Genomic DNA, 17,120 nt, shown 5'->3' with positions numbered 1-17,120 from the left:
GACATTGGACGTTTGTTCCGCACACTTTACCGACGAAAGCTATGCTACGACAGAGATGGCAAGAATGTGTGGATATCCTGCGACACTCAAAGCAGATGCATTTCCAACTGGACTGGACAGATCAGCTTTCAGGAAAAGAGAGCGGATGAGGGTATGTCTACAGAATATATTAATTGATGAAAACTGGGCTGTCTGCACTCTCAAAGTGCATGTTGTTGCCAAATGTATTTCATATGCTGTAAACCTAGTTCATAGTTGTTAGTTTCCTTTAATGCCAAACAAACACATACCAATTGTTGGTTAGAAGGCGATCGCCGAATTCGTCCTTGCTTTCTCCCGTGTCGCTGGCTGTCGTGTCGTTTTCGTCGGTTTCGCTTGCATACGGTTCAAACCGATATGGCTCAAAAGCTTCAGTTTCTTCTTCAATTTCGTTTTCGCTACCTGCCTCCACACTACAACCATCCGTTTCAATACATGCGTAATCTGTTGAATCGCTTAAGCCGCTGAAATCCGAGTCTGAATCCGAGCTAATGTCGCTATACCTTGCTGTTCTATGCGCCATGTTTGTTTGTATAGGCATCACTGTGTGACGTCCCAGGAAAATGGACGGGTGTATATAACGATGGTTAAAATCAGGCACTTTAAAGCTTTTTTTAGGGATATTGCGTGATGGGTAAAATTTTGAAAAAAACTTCGAAAAATAAAATAAGCCACTGGGAACTGATTTTTAATGGTTTTAACCCTTCTAAAATTGTGATAATGTTCCCCTTTAAATAGTCATAGGGTCAGCAAGCTATATTTTCTTTTAAACTTTCTCATGCACACCAAATCGTCAATTCAAAACATGAAATTGTTACAAAAATCGAGATTCCATTTTTCAGCAATAACAGCCTCTTTTTGATTATACCAGGGGTCAGCAACCCGCCCTAGTGGCTCCCTGGACCTCTTTCAGAGAGGTGTGAAAATGGAAAAAGATGAAGAAAAACATATATTTTTTGTTTTAATATATTTTAGGAGAACAAACATGACACAAACCTTCCTAATTCTTAGAAATCCCACTGTTTATATTTAATATGCTTCACTGATGAGAGTATTTTGCAAGCACCGTTTTGTCCTAGTAATTTCAGCGATCCTTGAACTCATCGTAGTTGGTTTTCATGTACAAATTTCTCCGATGCTGCCACAGAAAGACGTGTTTTATGAAACTCCTTCTTTGTCTCATTTTGTCCACCAAACATTTTATGCTGTGTGTGTGAATGCACAAAGGTGAGCTTTGTTGATTTTATTGATTTGCTAGAGTGCTTATCAGGCATATTTGGTCAATCCATGACTGCAAGCTAATCGATGCTAACATGCTATTTAGGCTAGCTCTATGTACATATTGCATCACTATGCCTCATTTGTAGGTATATTTGAGCTAACCTAATTTCCTTCACTTATGTCCTCTGTGTATTTAACTTCTATTTGCGTGTCTCATGACACATTATCTGTATGTAATATTGGTTGCATTTCTCATCGTTGTTTGTGTGCCATGTTGTTCCAGACCACAGCAAGAAGACAGCCTGCCGTTTCCTTAAACTTGGGACACATACGTCTATACCTTTGCCCAGTAATTTCCAGAAATTATCTCATCCTGTGAGAAGCCTCCATTTTATTAATGATTTCCAATGTTGCAAAAATGTGTAGAATAAAAACTAAAATACAACATTTCTGTCAAGGAAAATTTGCGTCAGTCTTTGATAGTAGGCTAATACAGCTAATATAGACACTTACATCATGTGTTGCCTTCATTATAACACTTATATAAGGCTTTTAATATTTTGCGACTCCAGACAAATTTGTGTTTTGTATTTTTGGTCCAATATGACTCTTTCAACATTTTGGGTTGCCGACCCCTGGAATATACCATAACCTCTTTGTGGTTTAGGTAATCAAGCGCCCCAGCTATAATTACTGCATCTACGGTAGGTGAATTAGATTTGTTAGGGGAGGTCTGCAATGCAAAGGTGAACTATTTCGTTCAATCTCAACAACGATTTCAAAATGCTTTAAAAAATGTTTCAGTAGTGCGCTAAAAATGAGTCTGAAGTGTACATAATTTGCATGACATAATACGAGCCTACAACATCAGAGCCAGTGTGTTCAATAAGAGGACATACGTTCATGTCGGACGGGAAGTCGTCCTTCTTCATCAGGCCGGTTGCAGCTGCAATGTTTCCCATCGCTCCTGTGGTCTTCTCAGCCACTACATACAAAAACATGTGGTCAAAGCATATTGATTAATACATATATATTTAAATGCAGAGAATGTTTTACTCCTTTCTTTCAGATATGACCATGCATACTTCACAACAGGGCAATCAATGTTTAGTGTTGGCTTACTTACTGGAATAACATTTCAAAATAAAAAAGGAGGGAATCTCACCTGAGCCCACACTGTCTTTGGCCTTGTTACCTGAGTTGGCAAAAAAAAAAAAAATTTTTAGGAAACAGGCAGACTGGAAGTCATCCTATAGAAGAAAAGCGCCACACAGGAGAGTTAGAGTCCTGTTCTTGAAGTTAATTTAGAAGAAGCACAAACTGTCGGTAGAAATACACCTCAGTTTTTTTTTTTTTAATTGGTTGTGACTGCTGAGATAGGCTCCAGCATCCGCCGCAACCCCAAAAGGGACAAGCGGTAGTAAAATGGATGGATGGTGTGTAGCATGTTAGGCTATTCCTCGTCTTCCAGTAATAATAATACTTGTAGAAACATACTTTATTTGTTTCTGTGGATGCGAGGATTACTGATTTAGATTACTTACACTGCGTTACTTACACCACTTTTGGCTCAGGGTGGAGGACAGAGTAAAACAACTTGCACTGAGCCTTGTCTATAAAATTCGCTACACCTCCCTGATACCGAAGTACATGTCAAACTACTTCCAGAACGTAAATGACCGCCATAACCACAACACCAGGGGGAGCTCCACAAACCACGTCAAACCCAGATTCCGATCTAACAAAGGTCTTAACTCATTCTCCTTCTATGCCACATCAACATGGAATGCACTCCCAAAAGGTGTAAAAGAAAGTGCATCTCTATCCTCCTTCAAAACCGCATTAAAAGAACACCTCCAGGCAACTACAACCCTAGCCTAACCCCCTTCCTCCACCACATCCCACTTCCCCGGATTGTAAATAATCAAATGTATATACTTGCTCTTATGCATTCTGAGCTCACTATGTTCACCGCTCGCTGTACATATCCTACGAAGTGAGACCTACACTGTTACAATGTCCATTTCTCAGATGATATAATTGTTGATGACTGAAGTATGCTGATAGCAACCCAACCTAACCCCCCCGCCCCAACCCCCTCCACATCCCACCCCCCGGATTGTAAATAAGTCAATGTATATACTCTGATGATTAACTTGTGTGATGACTGTATTATGCTGATAGTAAATATTTGTACCATTTTTAAGCTGTTTTAAGCCGGTTCAAGTCATATCTACAAGATAGGAACTATTTTGTTTCCATTGGTGACTTTGTATCAGAACCAACCAACGTAACGTGTGGAGTCCCCCAAGGTTCAATCTTGGGGCCGACTTTATTTAACATCTATATGCTCCCACTAGGACAAATCTCGCAAAATAATAACATTGACCATCATTGCTATGCCGAAGACACACAAATCTATGTAGCGCTATCACCAAATGACTATCGCCCCATAGATCTTCTGTGCCAGTGCATTGAGCAAGTCAAACACTGGATGTGCCAACATTTCCTACAACTAAATGAAGATAAAACTAAGATAATTGTTTTTGGTGCTAAAAAAGAAAGGTTTAAAGTCATCCAACACCTTCAATCACTGTCCCTGAAAACCTCAAATAAAGCCAGAAATCTTGGGGTTATTTTAGATTCTGATTTACATTTCGACAGTCACATCAAATCAGTAACAAAATCGGCCTACTATCACCTCAAAAATGTAACAAGACTTAGAGGGCTCATGTCAGCTCAAGACGTAGAAAAACGTGTACATGCCTTTATTACCAGTAGGCTAGACCAGTGTTTTTCAACCACTGTGCCGCGGCACACTAGCGTGCCGTGAGATACAGTCTGGTGTGCCGTGGGAGATTATCTAATTTCACTTATTTGGGTTAAAAATATTTTTTGCAAACCAGTAATTATAGTCTGCAAATGATGTGTTGTTGTTGAGTGTCGGTGCTGTCTAGAGCTCGGCAAAGTAACCGTGTAATACTCTTCCATATCAGTAGGTGGTAGCCGGTAGCTAATTGCTTTGTAGATGTCGGGAACAGCGGAAGGCAGTGTGCAGGTAAAAAGGTATCTAATGCTTAAACCAAAAATAAACAAAAGGTTAGTGCCCTTAAGAAAAGGTATTGAAGCTTAGGGATGGCTATGCAGAACAAAACTAAAACCGAACTGGCTGCAAAGTAAACAAAAACAGAATGCTGGACGACAGCAAAGACTTACTGTGGCGCAAAGACGGCGTCCACAAAGTACATCCGAACATGACATGACAATCAACAATGTCCCCAAAATGAAGGATAAAAACAACCAAAATCTTCTTGATTGCTAAAACAAAGTAGATGCGGTAAATATAGCTGAAAGGTAAAACATGAAACTGCTACAGGAAAATACCAAAAAAAGAGACAAAGCCATTAAAATAGGAGCGCAAGACAAAAACTACAACAATACACACAGGAAAACAGCAATAAACTCCAAATAAGTCAGGGCGTGATGTGACAGGTGGTGAAAGTACACCTACTTTGAGACAAGAGCTATAGTGATGCATGCTTGGTTATGGTTTAAAGTCATATCCAACAATTGCGACAACTACTTTTTACTGTCAACTGAGTTTCGTTTTTTTAGTGACGTCTGCTGGTGGTGTGCCTTCGGATTTATTCAACGCAAAAAATGTGCCTTGACTCAAAAAAGGTTGAAAAACACCGGGCTAGACTATTGTAATGGTCTCCTTGCAGGTCTTCCCAAAAAAACTGTCAGGCAGCTGCAGCTTGTTCAGAACGCTGCTGCTAGAGTTCTAACAAAGACCAAAAAATGTGAGCACATCACACCAATTCTTAAATCCTTACATTGGCTCCCTGTACATCAGAGAATTGATTTCAAAATCCTCCTGCTCACATATAAATCGCTACATGGTCTAGGGCCGAAGTATATCACTGATATGCTCCCACTATATAAGCCCTCGAGATCACTAAGATCTTCTGAGACCAATCTGTTAGCGGTTCCCAGAGTAAACTCAAATCAAGGGTAGAGCATCATTCAGTCACTATGCAACAAATAGCTGGAATAAACTTCCTGAAGATGTCAGACTTTCCCCAACTCTGACTACTCTTAAAACTAGACTGAAAACTTTTATGTTCACCTTAGCTTTCAGCTAAATCTTTTAATCTTTTAACCTTTAACGTCTGCACTGTTTTTATTTTTATTGTCTGCATTTTAATTTTGCTTTTATTTTATTTTATTTCATTTCACTTTGTTGTCTGTGAAGCACTTTGAGTCTGCCTTGTGTATGAAAAGCGCTATACAAATAAAGTTGCCTTGCCTTGCCTTGCCTACCATGAATTGATTAACGTGGACCCCGACTTAAACAAGTTGAAAAACTTATTCGGGTGTTACCATTTAGTGGTCAATTGTACGGAATATGTACTGTACTGTGCAATCTACTAATAAAAGTTTCAATCAATCAAAACTTTCAAATTTGTGGGACACAGCTAAAATGTGTCATCAACAGGCACCATCACGATATAACGATAGTATGAAAAGCTCTATTGTCGGCCAAATTTATATCAGTTATATTTGATTGTGGTCACTTATTCCATTAGTCTTTAGTTTAAAACATTGTTACAAGTGGCAGCAGCTTGAGGCTGCACAGAACTTAATTCAAGTAATTGCAATAAGCTATATGTGGGAGTTCTCCATACTTACATGAAGAAGTCTACAAAGAACAAGCCTCAGACCGGGAGACACCAGGGAAGCAATTCATTTAGAAGAGTTATTAAACCGGTTTACAATCCAACCTCAGCGTTGTTCAATGGTCTGACCTTTTAGCAGCTCTCATCCATCTGCACTTTACTTCATTGAGCTATCCGGCCAATCTACTATGTGCCTGTTGGTGCTGATCGCACAGGCCTCTCGCCTGGGTAGCATCCACATGCATTATTGGCCCCCAAGGATACTTTAAAAGCCAGAGGAGTAGAGGCCAAATGATGAAGCTTTCTGACAGAAAGGCAGCATTGCAGTGAATGCATCCATGTGAAAAACAACACACTATAGTGAAGTGCACAGAAAGAACCACAATAGATTGCTAGTTGCTAGAAAACACAAGAACTCTCAGACTCAGTAAAGCCTTGGTGTATTTATAGGATATGTGTTAATTTAAATGTGACGGCCTGCCACAGATACATTTGGAGCAACACAAATTGATTTGGCTCAACCTGTCTACTCTCAGTTAGGGCTGGGCGATATGGACAAAAAAGTATATCTAGATATATTTCTATTTAAACTCGATATTTGATACATATCTCTATATATTTTCCGGTGAAAGTATACATATAAGGATATTAATTTTTAAGCGAGATTCAGTGACACAAAAAGAAGTGACAGAAGAAAGTTGCTTTGTATTTCTAAACACATCGTTTTTTTCTTATTCCATGAAAATTACACACACATGCAATGTTCCCTCTAATTTTTCATGTGTGTGAGCAAACGCAAAAACTTCCTGAGCATTCAGTGGAGCCCATGTGAGCAACATCAGACGTGCACACTGCGAACACCAGCAGCACACCTGTCCCAAACCTGACTAAATAACAAGTTCAATCTCCATCCATCCATCCGTTTTCTACCGCTTGTCCCTTTCGGGGTCGCGGGGGTGCTGGAGCCTATCTCAGCTGCATTTGGGCGGAAGGCGGGGTACACCTTGGACAAGTCCCCACCTCATCGCAGGGCCAACACAGATAGACAGACAACATTCTCTTATTATTATAATCAAATGACAGCAGTTATTTCCATGAGATTATTTTCTAATATAAGTGTTTAGGCCCACTTACAATAACAATAACACAAAATATTGTTTTTCATGAACTGTGTACTTGTATTGTTTGTCTGGGTGGAGGTCCTGCTTTGGAAATAATTTGTACCCCTTTCAGACATTGCATTTAGTTCCCATTAAAACATTCACATGTTGCACAATGAGATGTAAGCAGGGGATCATGTGTACATTCCTGCAACTTCCTGTTTGTAAAAAATATATTTTTAATAGTATTTATTTAATATACTAACAGCATTTCATGATTAATATTTATAAATTAAGATTCCTAATAAATGACACTAGAATAAGCACACATTTGATTGGTAAATCATAGTGTAATGACCTGGTATTACACTTTATGTGTGGTGTTGGAGTTGTCCGACTTTTTGTGTGGCTGTAAACGCATCACTGGCTAAGTGCCATGTGTGCATGTGTTGGCGCAAGTGAGAAAGAGCAAGCGGCTGCTGTTGATATAACAAAGTTGCTTTTGGTCTGGTTTGTACTGCAGAAAATGATCACTTTTGCTAGATATCATTTTTTTACTAATGTTTTGGTGATGTGTTTATGGCCGACAATAAAGAGTTTTGCTCAGTAAAGTGATCGATGGAATTCATGTCCTCAAAGCGTCTCGACAGACGTTACAATATTTGAACAATGATGACGAAAACTGTTTTCTCTGTCGTGTCCGCGTGTCGAAAATTGTTATGCGCTTATTTTTTTATTTGATTTTGTGCGTGGCATAGATTTGCCGTGCGCAGAGGACGCTTGAGCAGTGCGCAATTGCACAGGCGCGCACCTTAGAGGGAACGTTGCACACATGCATTACTGCCAACAATGCAAATTGGAAAAAAGGCGCCACTCTCCTGCACCCGCATCCATTGGACTCTGTTGAGCATACAGCAGCCTTTACAAACATAATGACAGTTTTCCTTGACTTTCACTCACTAACACGCTAATTATTGTGCTTGCATGAAGCTCTCGTGATGAGCCAATGCGGTTTTATAAAACCAGCATTAAACCCGCTGAAGTATTACTTCTGACAGTATAACTTAAATATAATCATTATATTTACAAAGATAAACATACTATTTATCCTGTCACAAATATCCATATTGAAGAAGTAAACATGTGTTCTCTCTCTTGCAGTCATAAGAGAAGCACCAGACCTATCAGCTCACCTGCAACCTCTCCTCCAAGGAGCCTTCAAGCAAATCATACGTTACTTTCTAGGCTGACACAAACACGGCGCAGGATGCAGAGGCACAGACGCGCCACGGACACGCTGTTCCATTTTGTGCACCGTGGCCAAAACACAAGCAGAGAGACGAGTGTGGCGGATGTGAAAATGAGCGCGCACGCATTTTGACTGCAGCCTGATATGTTTACTGCTCATGGCGAGTGACAGGCAAACGGTAATTAGATTTCAGCTAAGACCTGACTGCAGATACGTCTGACAATGTAGCTGAAACACCTGTCAACCACAGTCTAGTATTGGGCCTTAAGACGGTAAAAATAAACACCGACACTATACAAACAGTAAAACTTGAGTGTGTACAATTTGCAAAAAATCCACACATTTGGGGAGCGTCAGACAAAAACTTGCCATTTAACACCTGCTGCTTTTTCTTTGACTTTTTATGTTTTATAAGTGATGTCACCAAAGAAAGGATGTTGAAGTAGGGCTGGGCGATATGGCCTTTTATTAATATCTCGATATTTTTGGGCCATGTCACGATGCACGATATATATCGCAATATTTTGCCTTAGCCTTGAAAGAACACTTGATGCATATAATCACAGCAGTATGATGATTCTATGTGTCTACATAAAAACATTCTTGCTCATACTTCATTAATATATGCTCATTTTAAACTTTCATGCAGAGAGGGAAATCACAACTAAGTCAATTTACCAAAAGTGTATTTATTAAACAGTTATTAAGCAGTGGCACAAACATTCATGTCATTTCAAAACAGAACGTGCAAGATTGTCAGAGACATTTTAAAACAAGCAATTAGTGCACTTTTGTGCATGATGTCACTAAGATGACATTTCAAAACAACACTAAATTAAAGTGCACTTTTTGTACAGAACGCCACTACAATAGTTTAAAACAAATGAAGTGCACTTTTGTGCATGATGTCACACAAGATATCCATCCATCCATCCATCCATTTTCTACCGCTTATTCCCTTGTTTTCTTCGGAGCCTATCTCAGCTACAATCAGGCGGAAGGCGGGGTACACCCTGGACAAGTCGCCACCTCATCGCAGGGCCAACACAGATAGACAGACAACATTCACACTCACATTCACACACTAGGGCCAATTTAGTGTTGCCAATCAACCTATCCCCAGGTGCATGTCTTTGGAGGTGGGAGGAAGCCGGAGTACCCAGAGGGAACCCACGCAGTCACGGGGAGAACATGCAAACTCCACACAGAAAGATCCCAAGCCCGGGATTGAACCCCAGACTACTCATGACCTTCGTATTGTGAGGCAGATGCACTAACCCCTCTGTCACCGTGCTGCCCCACACAAGATATGTCACATAAAAATGAGCTGCATATCAAATAGTATATGTCCTACGGTGTTGATGTGAAAATAGTTGCTTGGGCATTTTGTTGGTGTGGCACCGAACGGAGATGTTGACATGCAGAGTTTGAAGCACTCTTCATTCTCGAGCAGGTGACTTTTCAAATGATGCTACATATTAGCAGTGCTGCTACTTTTTGTACGCTTTTGCCGCATAAATGTTCAACATATTCCCGCTTGAAGCCAAACCACCGCCAGACGATGGACCCTGTACTGTTTTTCTTGGGAATTAATTCTTCCTCCATTTGTTACCAGATTCGCACCTTCTTTCTCTCGTATTACCACTCGCACCACACCGTTAGCTGTTAGCATCACAGCTAATGTTACCATATCGATACCTGTCTGCTCCGCGGGAGCGTGTGACGTTGCTCATGTGACAGTATGTGACGTATGTAAGAAGGTGCGCTTGTTTTATGTCTCTGTGAGAAGGAGAGACAAGAAAGAGTGAAAAAAGCATGCAGTGTACTGCCCGCAGCTAAAAGCAACTGCGTGAGAACGTATACTCGAATATCACGATATAGTCATTTTCTATATCGCACAGAGACAAACCCGCGATACATCGAGTATATCAATATATCGCCCAGCCCTATGTTGAAGTGTCCAAATACAGCAACAATCATAAAACCATGAATGGAAGCCTTACAATGCGTGTGTGATACACACTTTTGTCCGGGTTGATGAGTACAATGTGGGGACCGCTACAAACTGTTGTGTTTTATTGACATGCAAGCAAGTCGATAAATGCTTTAAAATGTAATATCGGAAACTATCGGTATCGGGTTTTTTTATTATCGGTATCGTTTTTTAAAATTTTTATTAAATCAAAACATAAAAAACACAAGATACACTTACAATTAGTACACCAACCCAAAAAACCTCCCTCCCCCATTAACACTCATTCACACAAAAGGGTTGTTTCTTTGTGTTATTAATATTCTGGTTCCTACATTATATATCAATATATATCAATACAGTCTGCAAGGGATACAGTCCGTAAGCACACATGATTGTGCGTGCTGCTGGTCCACTAATAGTACTAACCTTTAACAGTTAATTTGACTAATTTTCATTAATTACTACTTTCTATGTAACTGTTTTTATATTGTTTTACTTTATTTTTTATTCAAGAAAATGTTTTTAATTTATTTATCTTATTTTATATATTTTTTTAAAAAGGACCTTATCCTCACCATACCTGGTTGTCCAAATTAGGCATAATAATGTGTTAATTCCACGACTGTATATATCGGTATCGGTTGATATCGGTATCGGTAATTAAGAGTTGGACAATATCATAATATCGGATATCGGCAAAAAGCCATTATCGGACATCCCTAGTAAAAACAGCACATTCTTCTTGCTTTGTTGGCATGAAAATTCTAACATTATCTAGATGCAGTCCACTCTGAGTGCTTGACTGCTTGTTTCCCGGCCAAGTGCTTGAGCTGGCTGAGTGACATCACGTGCAACATAAGTATCGAAATATGGCACCATTTGATTTTACGTGAATCGTACCCAGTAGTACCGACAGACTTCAATCGGCACCTATGAAAGTACTGAATTTGGTATTCAACCCTACATAATATTGACATACACTACATGTATTGCATATATGTAGTGTACAGCAGTGATCCCCAACCTTTTTGTAACTGCGGACCGGTCAACGCTTAAAAATTTGTCCCACGGACTGGGGGGCCGGGGGTATGTTTTTTTTTTTTTTGTCATAAAAAAATACAATCATGTGTGCTTACGGACTGTATCCCTGCAGACTGTATTGATATATATTGATATATAATGTAGGAACCAGAAATATTAATAACAGAAAGAAACAACCCTTTTGTGCGAATGAGTCTAAATGGGGCAGAGGTCTTTTGGGTTGGTGCACTAATTGTAAGTGTATCTTGTGTTTTTAATGTTGATTTAATTAAAAAAAAAAAAATTTTTTTTTTTTATTTCTTGTGCGGCCACGGATCGGTACCAGGCCGCGGCCCGGTGGTTGGATACCACTGGTGTACAGTACATGTTTAGTATGTGTGCCTACTTAAATATCAATAAAATTACTGAACCGATAATTGCCTGCTATGTGTCCCAATGGTTTAGTGGCATAGCTCAGAATGTATAGCGCAGTTGTAATCAAACTTTTAAAACTAGTATCGTAAAATTTGCTTCTTTCTGGGTACCGTATTTTTCGGACTATAAGTCGCTCCGGAGTTTAAGTCGCACCTGCCGAAAATGCATAATAAAGAAGGAAAAAAACATATATAAGTCGCACTGGAGTATATGTCGCATTTTTGGGGGACATTTATTTGATAAAACCCAACACCAAGAATAGACATTTGAAAGGCAATTTAAAATAAATAAAGAATAGTGAACAACAGGCTGAATAAGTGTACGTTATATGAGGCATAAATAACCAACTGAGAACGTGCCTGGTATGTTAACGTAACATATTATGGTAGGAGTCATTCAAATAACTATAACATATAGAACATGCTATACGTTTACCAAACAATCTGTCACTCCTAATCGCTAAATCCCATGAAATCTTATACGTCTAGTCTCTTACGTGAATGAGCTAAATAATATTATTTGATATTTTACGGTAATGTGTTAATAATTTCACACATAAGTCGCTCCTGAGTATAAGTCGCACCCCCGGCCAAACTATGAAAAAAATTGCGACTTATAGTCCGAAAAATAAGATACTTTGCGAGTACTCTTTCCTCTCAAAAGCTTGTCAGTGTTACAGCAAACACTAAAAACCATAAGATATCTGCTGTGGTATCAGAAAGAATGTGACAAAGACAATTTCCTGAAGCTGCGTGGCTCCACCGTGGCCTGAGGTTGTTTTTCCAATATGCTAACCACAGATTTTGCGATTATTCCACTCCCGTACAACGCTCTATGGTAGCCCCGTGCGGGGAACGTGACATTATACATTCATTTTGCACGCACGCTTGGGTTGCCTGCCATCCAGTGCACGGACATGTGGCAAACGCTGCCCCACCCCCACATCCCATCTCCTAGCTCTGTCAAGTCAAGCCAGAGGCCATGAGGAGGTTCAAAGTCGCATCGTCTATGATTACTCCTCACCACATCTCACAACTACTGATATTGATGCTATTTTAGTAGCTGGTTGTTCAATAATTAATGACATAGTGCACTGGGCTGCATAAGTAAAAAACAGCCATTGATTAACTGCGTGGATGAATGAATAATTGAAAGACTGCTGTGGAAAATACAGACTTGACCAGTTGATACGAATGTTGCTTCTATTGACTGTACAGTATTATCATTATTATTTATATATATATTTTTTTCCTGTCCAGCTACTCAGGAAAATCACATTGTTGATTTAGATACCGACTGTACAGATTTACTTTACAAAAGAGAAGTGTGGGATACTTCTCTTGTTGCCTTATTTGTATTTGACTTTATTAAATGGATTTATATTATTATTTGGTGCAACCGGGCCGGAGCAGGAGGGGATGGAAAGAGAAAAAAAAGGAAGACAGAGGGGGATAAGACAGAGAGACAACAACAACAACAAACACAGCACTAATAATAACAACAACACCAACAGAACAGCATCAGCGAATAGGGTACGTACAAATATGATGGTAAAAGGGATAGCAAAGAAGCAGTTAGTGAAATAAATATTAATAATACAGAAATATAATGAGCATTATTACACTAAAATGGAGCAATACAAATACCAATAGAAATAACACTATTGATAATGAATAATAGCAATAATTACCTTTAATATCAACAATACAAGTGTTTCAAATGCATACATATATGTAATGATAACTTGAAATACAAAAGAAAGCAGATAAATGGAGGAGAAGTAGGAGAAGCAAACTGTATTAACCTTGTAGATTGTTATAGAAACAATAGGTTACTGTAACTGTATAAGAGCCACATGGTTATAGCTGTGGAAGCTAATGTCCATTACAAGAAAGTACCGTATTTTTCGGACTATAAGTCGCAGTTTTTTTCCTAGTTTGGCCGGGGGTGCGACTTATACTCAGGAGCGACTTATGTGTGAAATTATTAACACATTACCGTAAAATATCAAATAATATTATTTAGCTCATTCACGTAAGAGACTAGACGTATAAGATTTCATGGGATTTAGCGATTAGGAGTGACAGATTGTTTGGTAAACGAATAGCATGTTCTATATGTTATAGTTATTTGAATGACTCTTACCATAATATGTTACGTTAACATACCAGGCACGTTCTCAGTTGGTTATTTATGCGTCATATAACGTACACTTATTCAGCCTGTTGTTCACTATTCTTTATTTATTTTAAATTGCCTTTCAAATGTCTATTCTTGGTGTTGGGTTAAATCAAATAAATTTCCCCCAAAAATGCGACTTATACTCCAGTGCGACTTATATATGTTTTTTTCCTTCTTTATTATGCATTTTCGGCCGGTGCGACTTATACTCCGGAGCGACTTATACTCCGAAAAATACGGTAGTATTATTACACTACAAATGGAGCAATACGAATACCAATAGAAATAGCACTATTGATAATGAATAATAACAATAATTACCTCTATTATCAACAATACAATTGTTTCAAATGCAACAATACATGCATGTAATGATAACTTGAAATACAAAAGAAAGCAGATACATGGAGGGGAAGAAGGAGAAGGAAATTGTATTAACCTGCTCAGTGGCCTTGTGGTTAGTGTCCGCCCTGAGATCGGTAGGTCGTGAGTTCATAGGTAGGCCGAGTCATACCAAAGACTATAAAAATGGGACCCATTACCTTGTAATGGCCATAGGGGTCCATCGATGTGTATATGTATAATAAATTGCTAGTCACAATTAACTTGTGCTCAGCTGGGGAAATAAATATATATATATATATATATACTTATTATGTCATCCATTTACCTCGTATTATGAACTGTTACGGGCATATTAAATAATCTTGCTAATATTAAAAATGTAACGTAATAAAATGTGGGGATATAAAAGGCATCCGGTGATATCAGACCAGGCGGAAGCGGAAATTGACGTCACAAACCACCTAGGAGCACCTGTCAGACCCGGCGTTTTTTGCAACGGAGCCACTTCATGGAAGGATCCTCATTTTTGACCTTTTTTTGTGGACTTTCCAGGAGGATTTTGAATTGGATGCGCAGACGCGGTACCGTGAGTACGCTGCTGCGGCTTCCAAACATTTGATCGCTTGCCCGTACGCGCATGCCGCTATGTGTATGTCACGTACGTAACTTTGGGGACTTTGGGGAAATATACGTGTTATATGTACTTTGGGGAGGTGAACGGTACTTTGGGCTGTGGGATTGAGTGTGTTGTGCAGGTGTTTGGTTCATATTGGCGGGTTATATGGACGGGAGGGGGGAGGTGTTTGTTATGCGGGATTCTTTTGTGGCATATTAAATATAAGCCTGGTTGTGTTGTGGCTAATAGTAATACATGTATTGTGTTTATTTACTGTATTAATCATTCCCAGCTGAATATCAGGTCCCACCCGTGACTCCTTAATTTGCGTAGTGGCAGAGACACCCGGAGAACTTGGGTGCGTTTGTTACAACCTCCCTGCTTGGCACTCAGCATCACGAGTTGGACTTGGGGGTTAAATCCCTTTCCTGAGCGCGGCTACCGCTGCTGCTCATTGCTCCCCTCACCTCCCAGGGGGTGAACAAGGGGATGGGTCAAATGCAGAGCCGTCACCACACCTAGTGTGTGTGTGACAATCATTGGTACTTTAACTTTAACCTTGTAGATTGTTATAGTAACAATAGGTTACTGTGACTGTATTAGAGCCACATGGTTATAGCTAATGTCCATTACAAGAAATGGATCTACTGTATGATTTTTGTTGTGAGATTTGAGATCCTCTTACCTACGAACATAACGCCTTCTTTAGTCTTCTCGGCGGCGACCGCGACTCCTTCCTTGGTCTTCTCGGCGGCCACAGCCACGCCCTCCTTGGCTTTGGACAAACCCTTCATGAACACGTCCATCTTGGCGAAGCAACTGTGGGTGAGAGAACACGTGCGGTCACACACTGTCGCCACGGAGCGATGGCTCCTACCAATAAGGAAGCCATTAAATCGCTCTCAGGTGTACTGTACGGCATTAATGAAATGCACATAAGGAGCAGCGACGCCCCGTGTGGAGGATCCTGCCAGCTTCCAATCCGGCCATGAGGCTGAGGGAATAAAGCCACTGTTCACTCATGCGTTCCAACGCTCCTGGCATCAGACTGACATCAGATATGCAAAAGCCAAAAGATTCAATGAAATAGTTAACAGGTCATTAATTATTGCTGCCTTGTAATGCTACTCTCAGTAGTAGGGATGCATGCAGGCCAGACCTGTTTAATGGGGGCTGCTCAGAATATTCATAGAGGCATCATTTATTGCTGGGGGATGGGAAGACCGTCGTATCGGCACGCATCGCGGTGTTAAAACATACATGGAGGTCTATGGCGTCGGCAAATTGTGGTGAATGCCACAAACGATTAATTACAACACGCCGTCGACCGATTCTCACCATGTTTTAATTAGTACCGAAAAGCATTCAAAATAAAATAAACATTGATTTTTTTATTTTTTTTATTTCACCTCGCCTACGAAGAAACTTCAAATGGCGGTAACAGACTTAGAGAGATTTATATATATATATTTTTTTTTTAAACGGTCGATAAATGTAAAAAATAAAGTGTTCTTACCTATCTACAAACAGCCTCGACTTGTCTCCTTCGTGATTGTGTCGCACCGTGGAGTCCAACCGCCGTCTTTTAAGGGCAGAGATATATCTCTAATGATCACTACAGTGGGCCTTACTCACGATCATCCCCACCAACACGGACAGCCCCCTTCGCCAGGAGTGGGTGGATCCCAACATCGACTGGATCGATACCGAGGGAAGTGGCAGTTAAAAGGGTCGATACTAAATTTATTCTATTTTTAATGATTCATTGTATTTATATAGCATTCATTAAAAAAAAAAGGTACTCCGGTAAACTTCGTGTAATCAAAAGAAAAGGTGATCAACATCATAAAAGCACATACAGTATAATGATAAAATGACCAATCTGTACAAGTGGGTCGACCTTGAAATGGGTGGGGTTTGGGGAGACTGTAAAGTTTGAATACACTATATATTTTCTGCCAAAGATGTACGTCATAAAAAGAAGTCACGGATGTTAATGTAGAACAAATACAGTCGTGAAAGTTTAATAATAAGGTTGATTGACTAAGATTTTTATTTTCCTGTGGCTTACTCTGTTGAATTTATTTGTATTTTATATACAAATATTTATTTTATATAAAATACAAATAAATTCAAACAGAGTAAGCCAAAGGAAAATAAAAATCTTAGTCAATCAACCAGCTGAGATGGGCTCCAGCACCCCCCGCAACCCCGAAAGGGACAAGCGGTAGAAAATGTATATATATATATATATATATAT

The 17,120-nt window shown here is 39.6% G+C and overlaps 1 protein-coding gene across 1 annotated transcript in view; it reads right to left on the bottom strand.

Moving 5' to 3' along the window:
• Positions 1 to 16,545, bottom strand: part of sncb (synuclein, beta) — a 51,735-nt gene extending 35,190 nt beyond the window's left edge. The window contains exons 1-4 of the mRNA XM_061927805.2: positions 16,377 to 16,545; positions 15,546 to 15,679; positions 2,426 to 2,455; positions 2,160 to 2,245 (exon numbers count right to left, since the gene is read on the bottom strand). Coding sequence (XP_061783789.1) covers positions 2,160 to 2,245; positions 2,426 to 2,455; positions 15,546 to 15,666 — 237 coding nt within the window. The 5' untranslated portion in view covers positions 15,667 to 15,679; positions 16,377 to 16,545. The remainder of the gene's footprint in view (positions 1 to 2,159; positions 2,246 to 2,425; positions 2,456 to 15,545; positions 15,680 to 16,376) is intronic.
• Between the last annotated feature and the right edge of the window lie 575 nt (positions 16,546 to 17,120).

Source organism: Nerophis lumbriciformis, linkage group LG35 (assembly GCF_033978685.3).
Source record: "Nerophis lumbriciformis linkage group LG35, RoL_Nlum_v2.1, whole genome shotgun sequence".
In the NCBI taxonomy this organism is placed as follows: domain Eukaryota; kingdom Metazoa; phylum Chordata; class Actinopteri; order Syngnathiformes; family Syngnathidae; genus Nerophis; species Nerophis lumbriciformis.
Note: the sequence above shows the minus strand (reverse complement) of the source record. Positions and strands in the feature narration are given on the sequence as shown.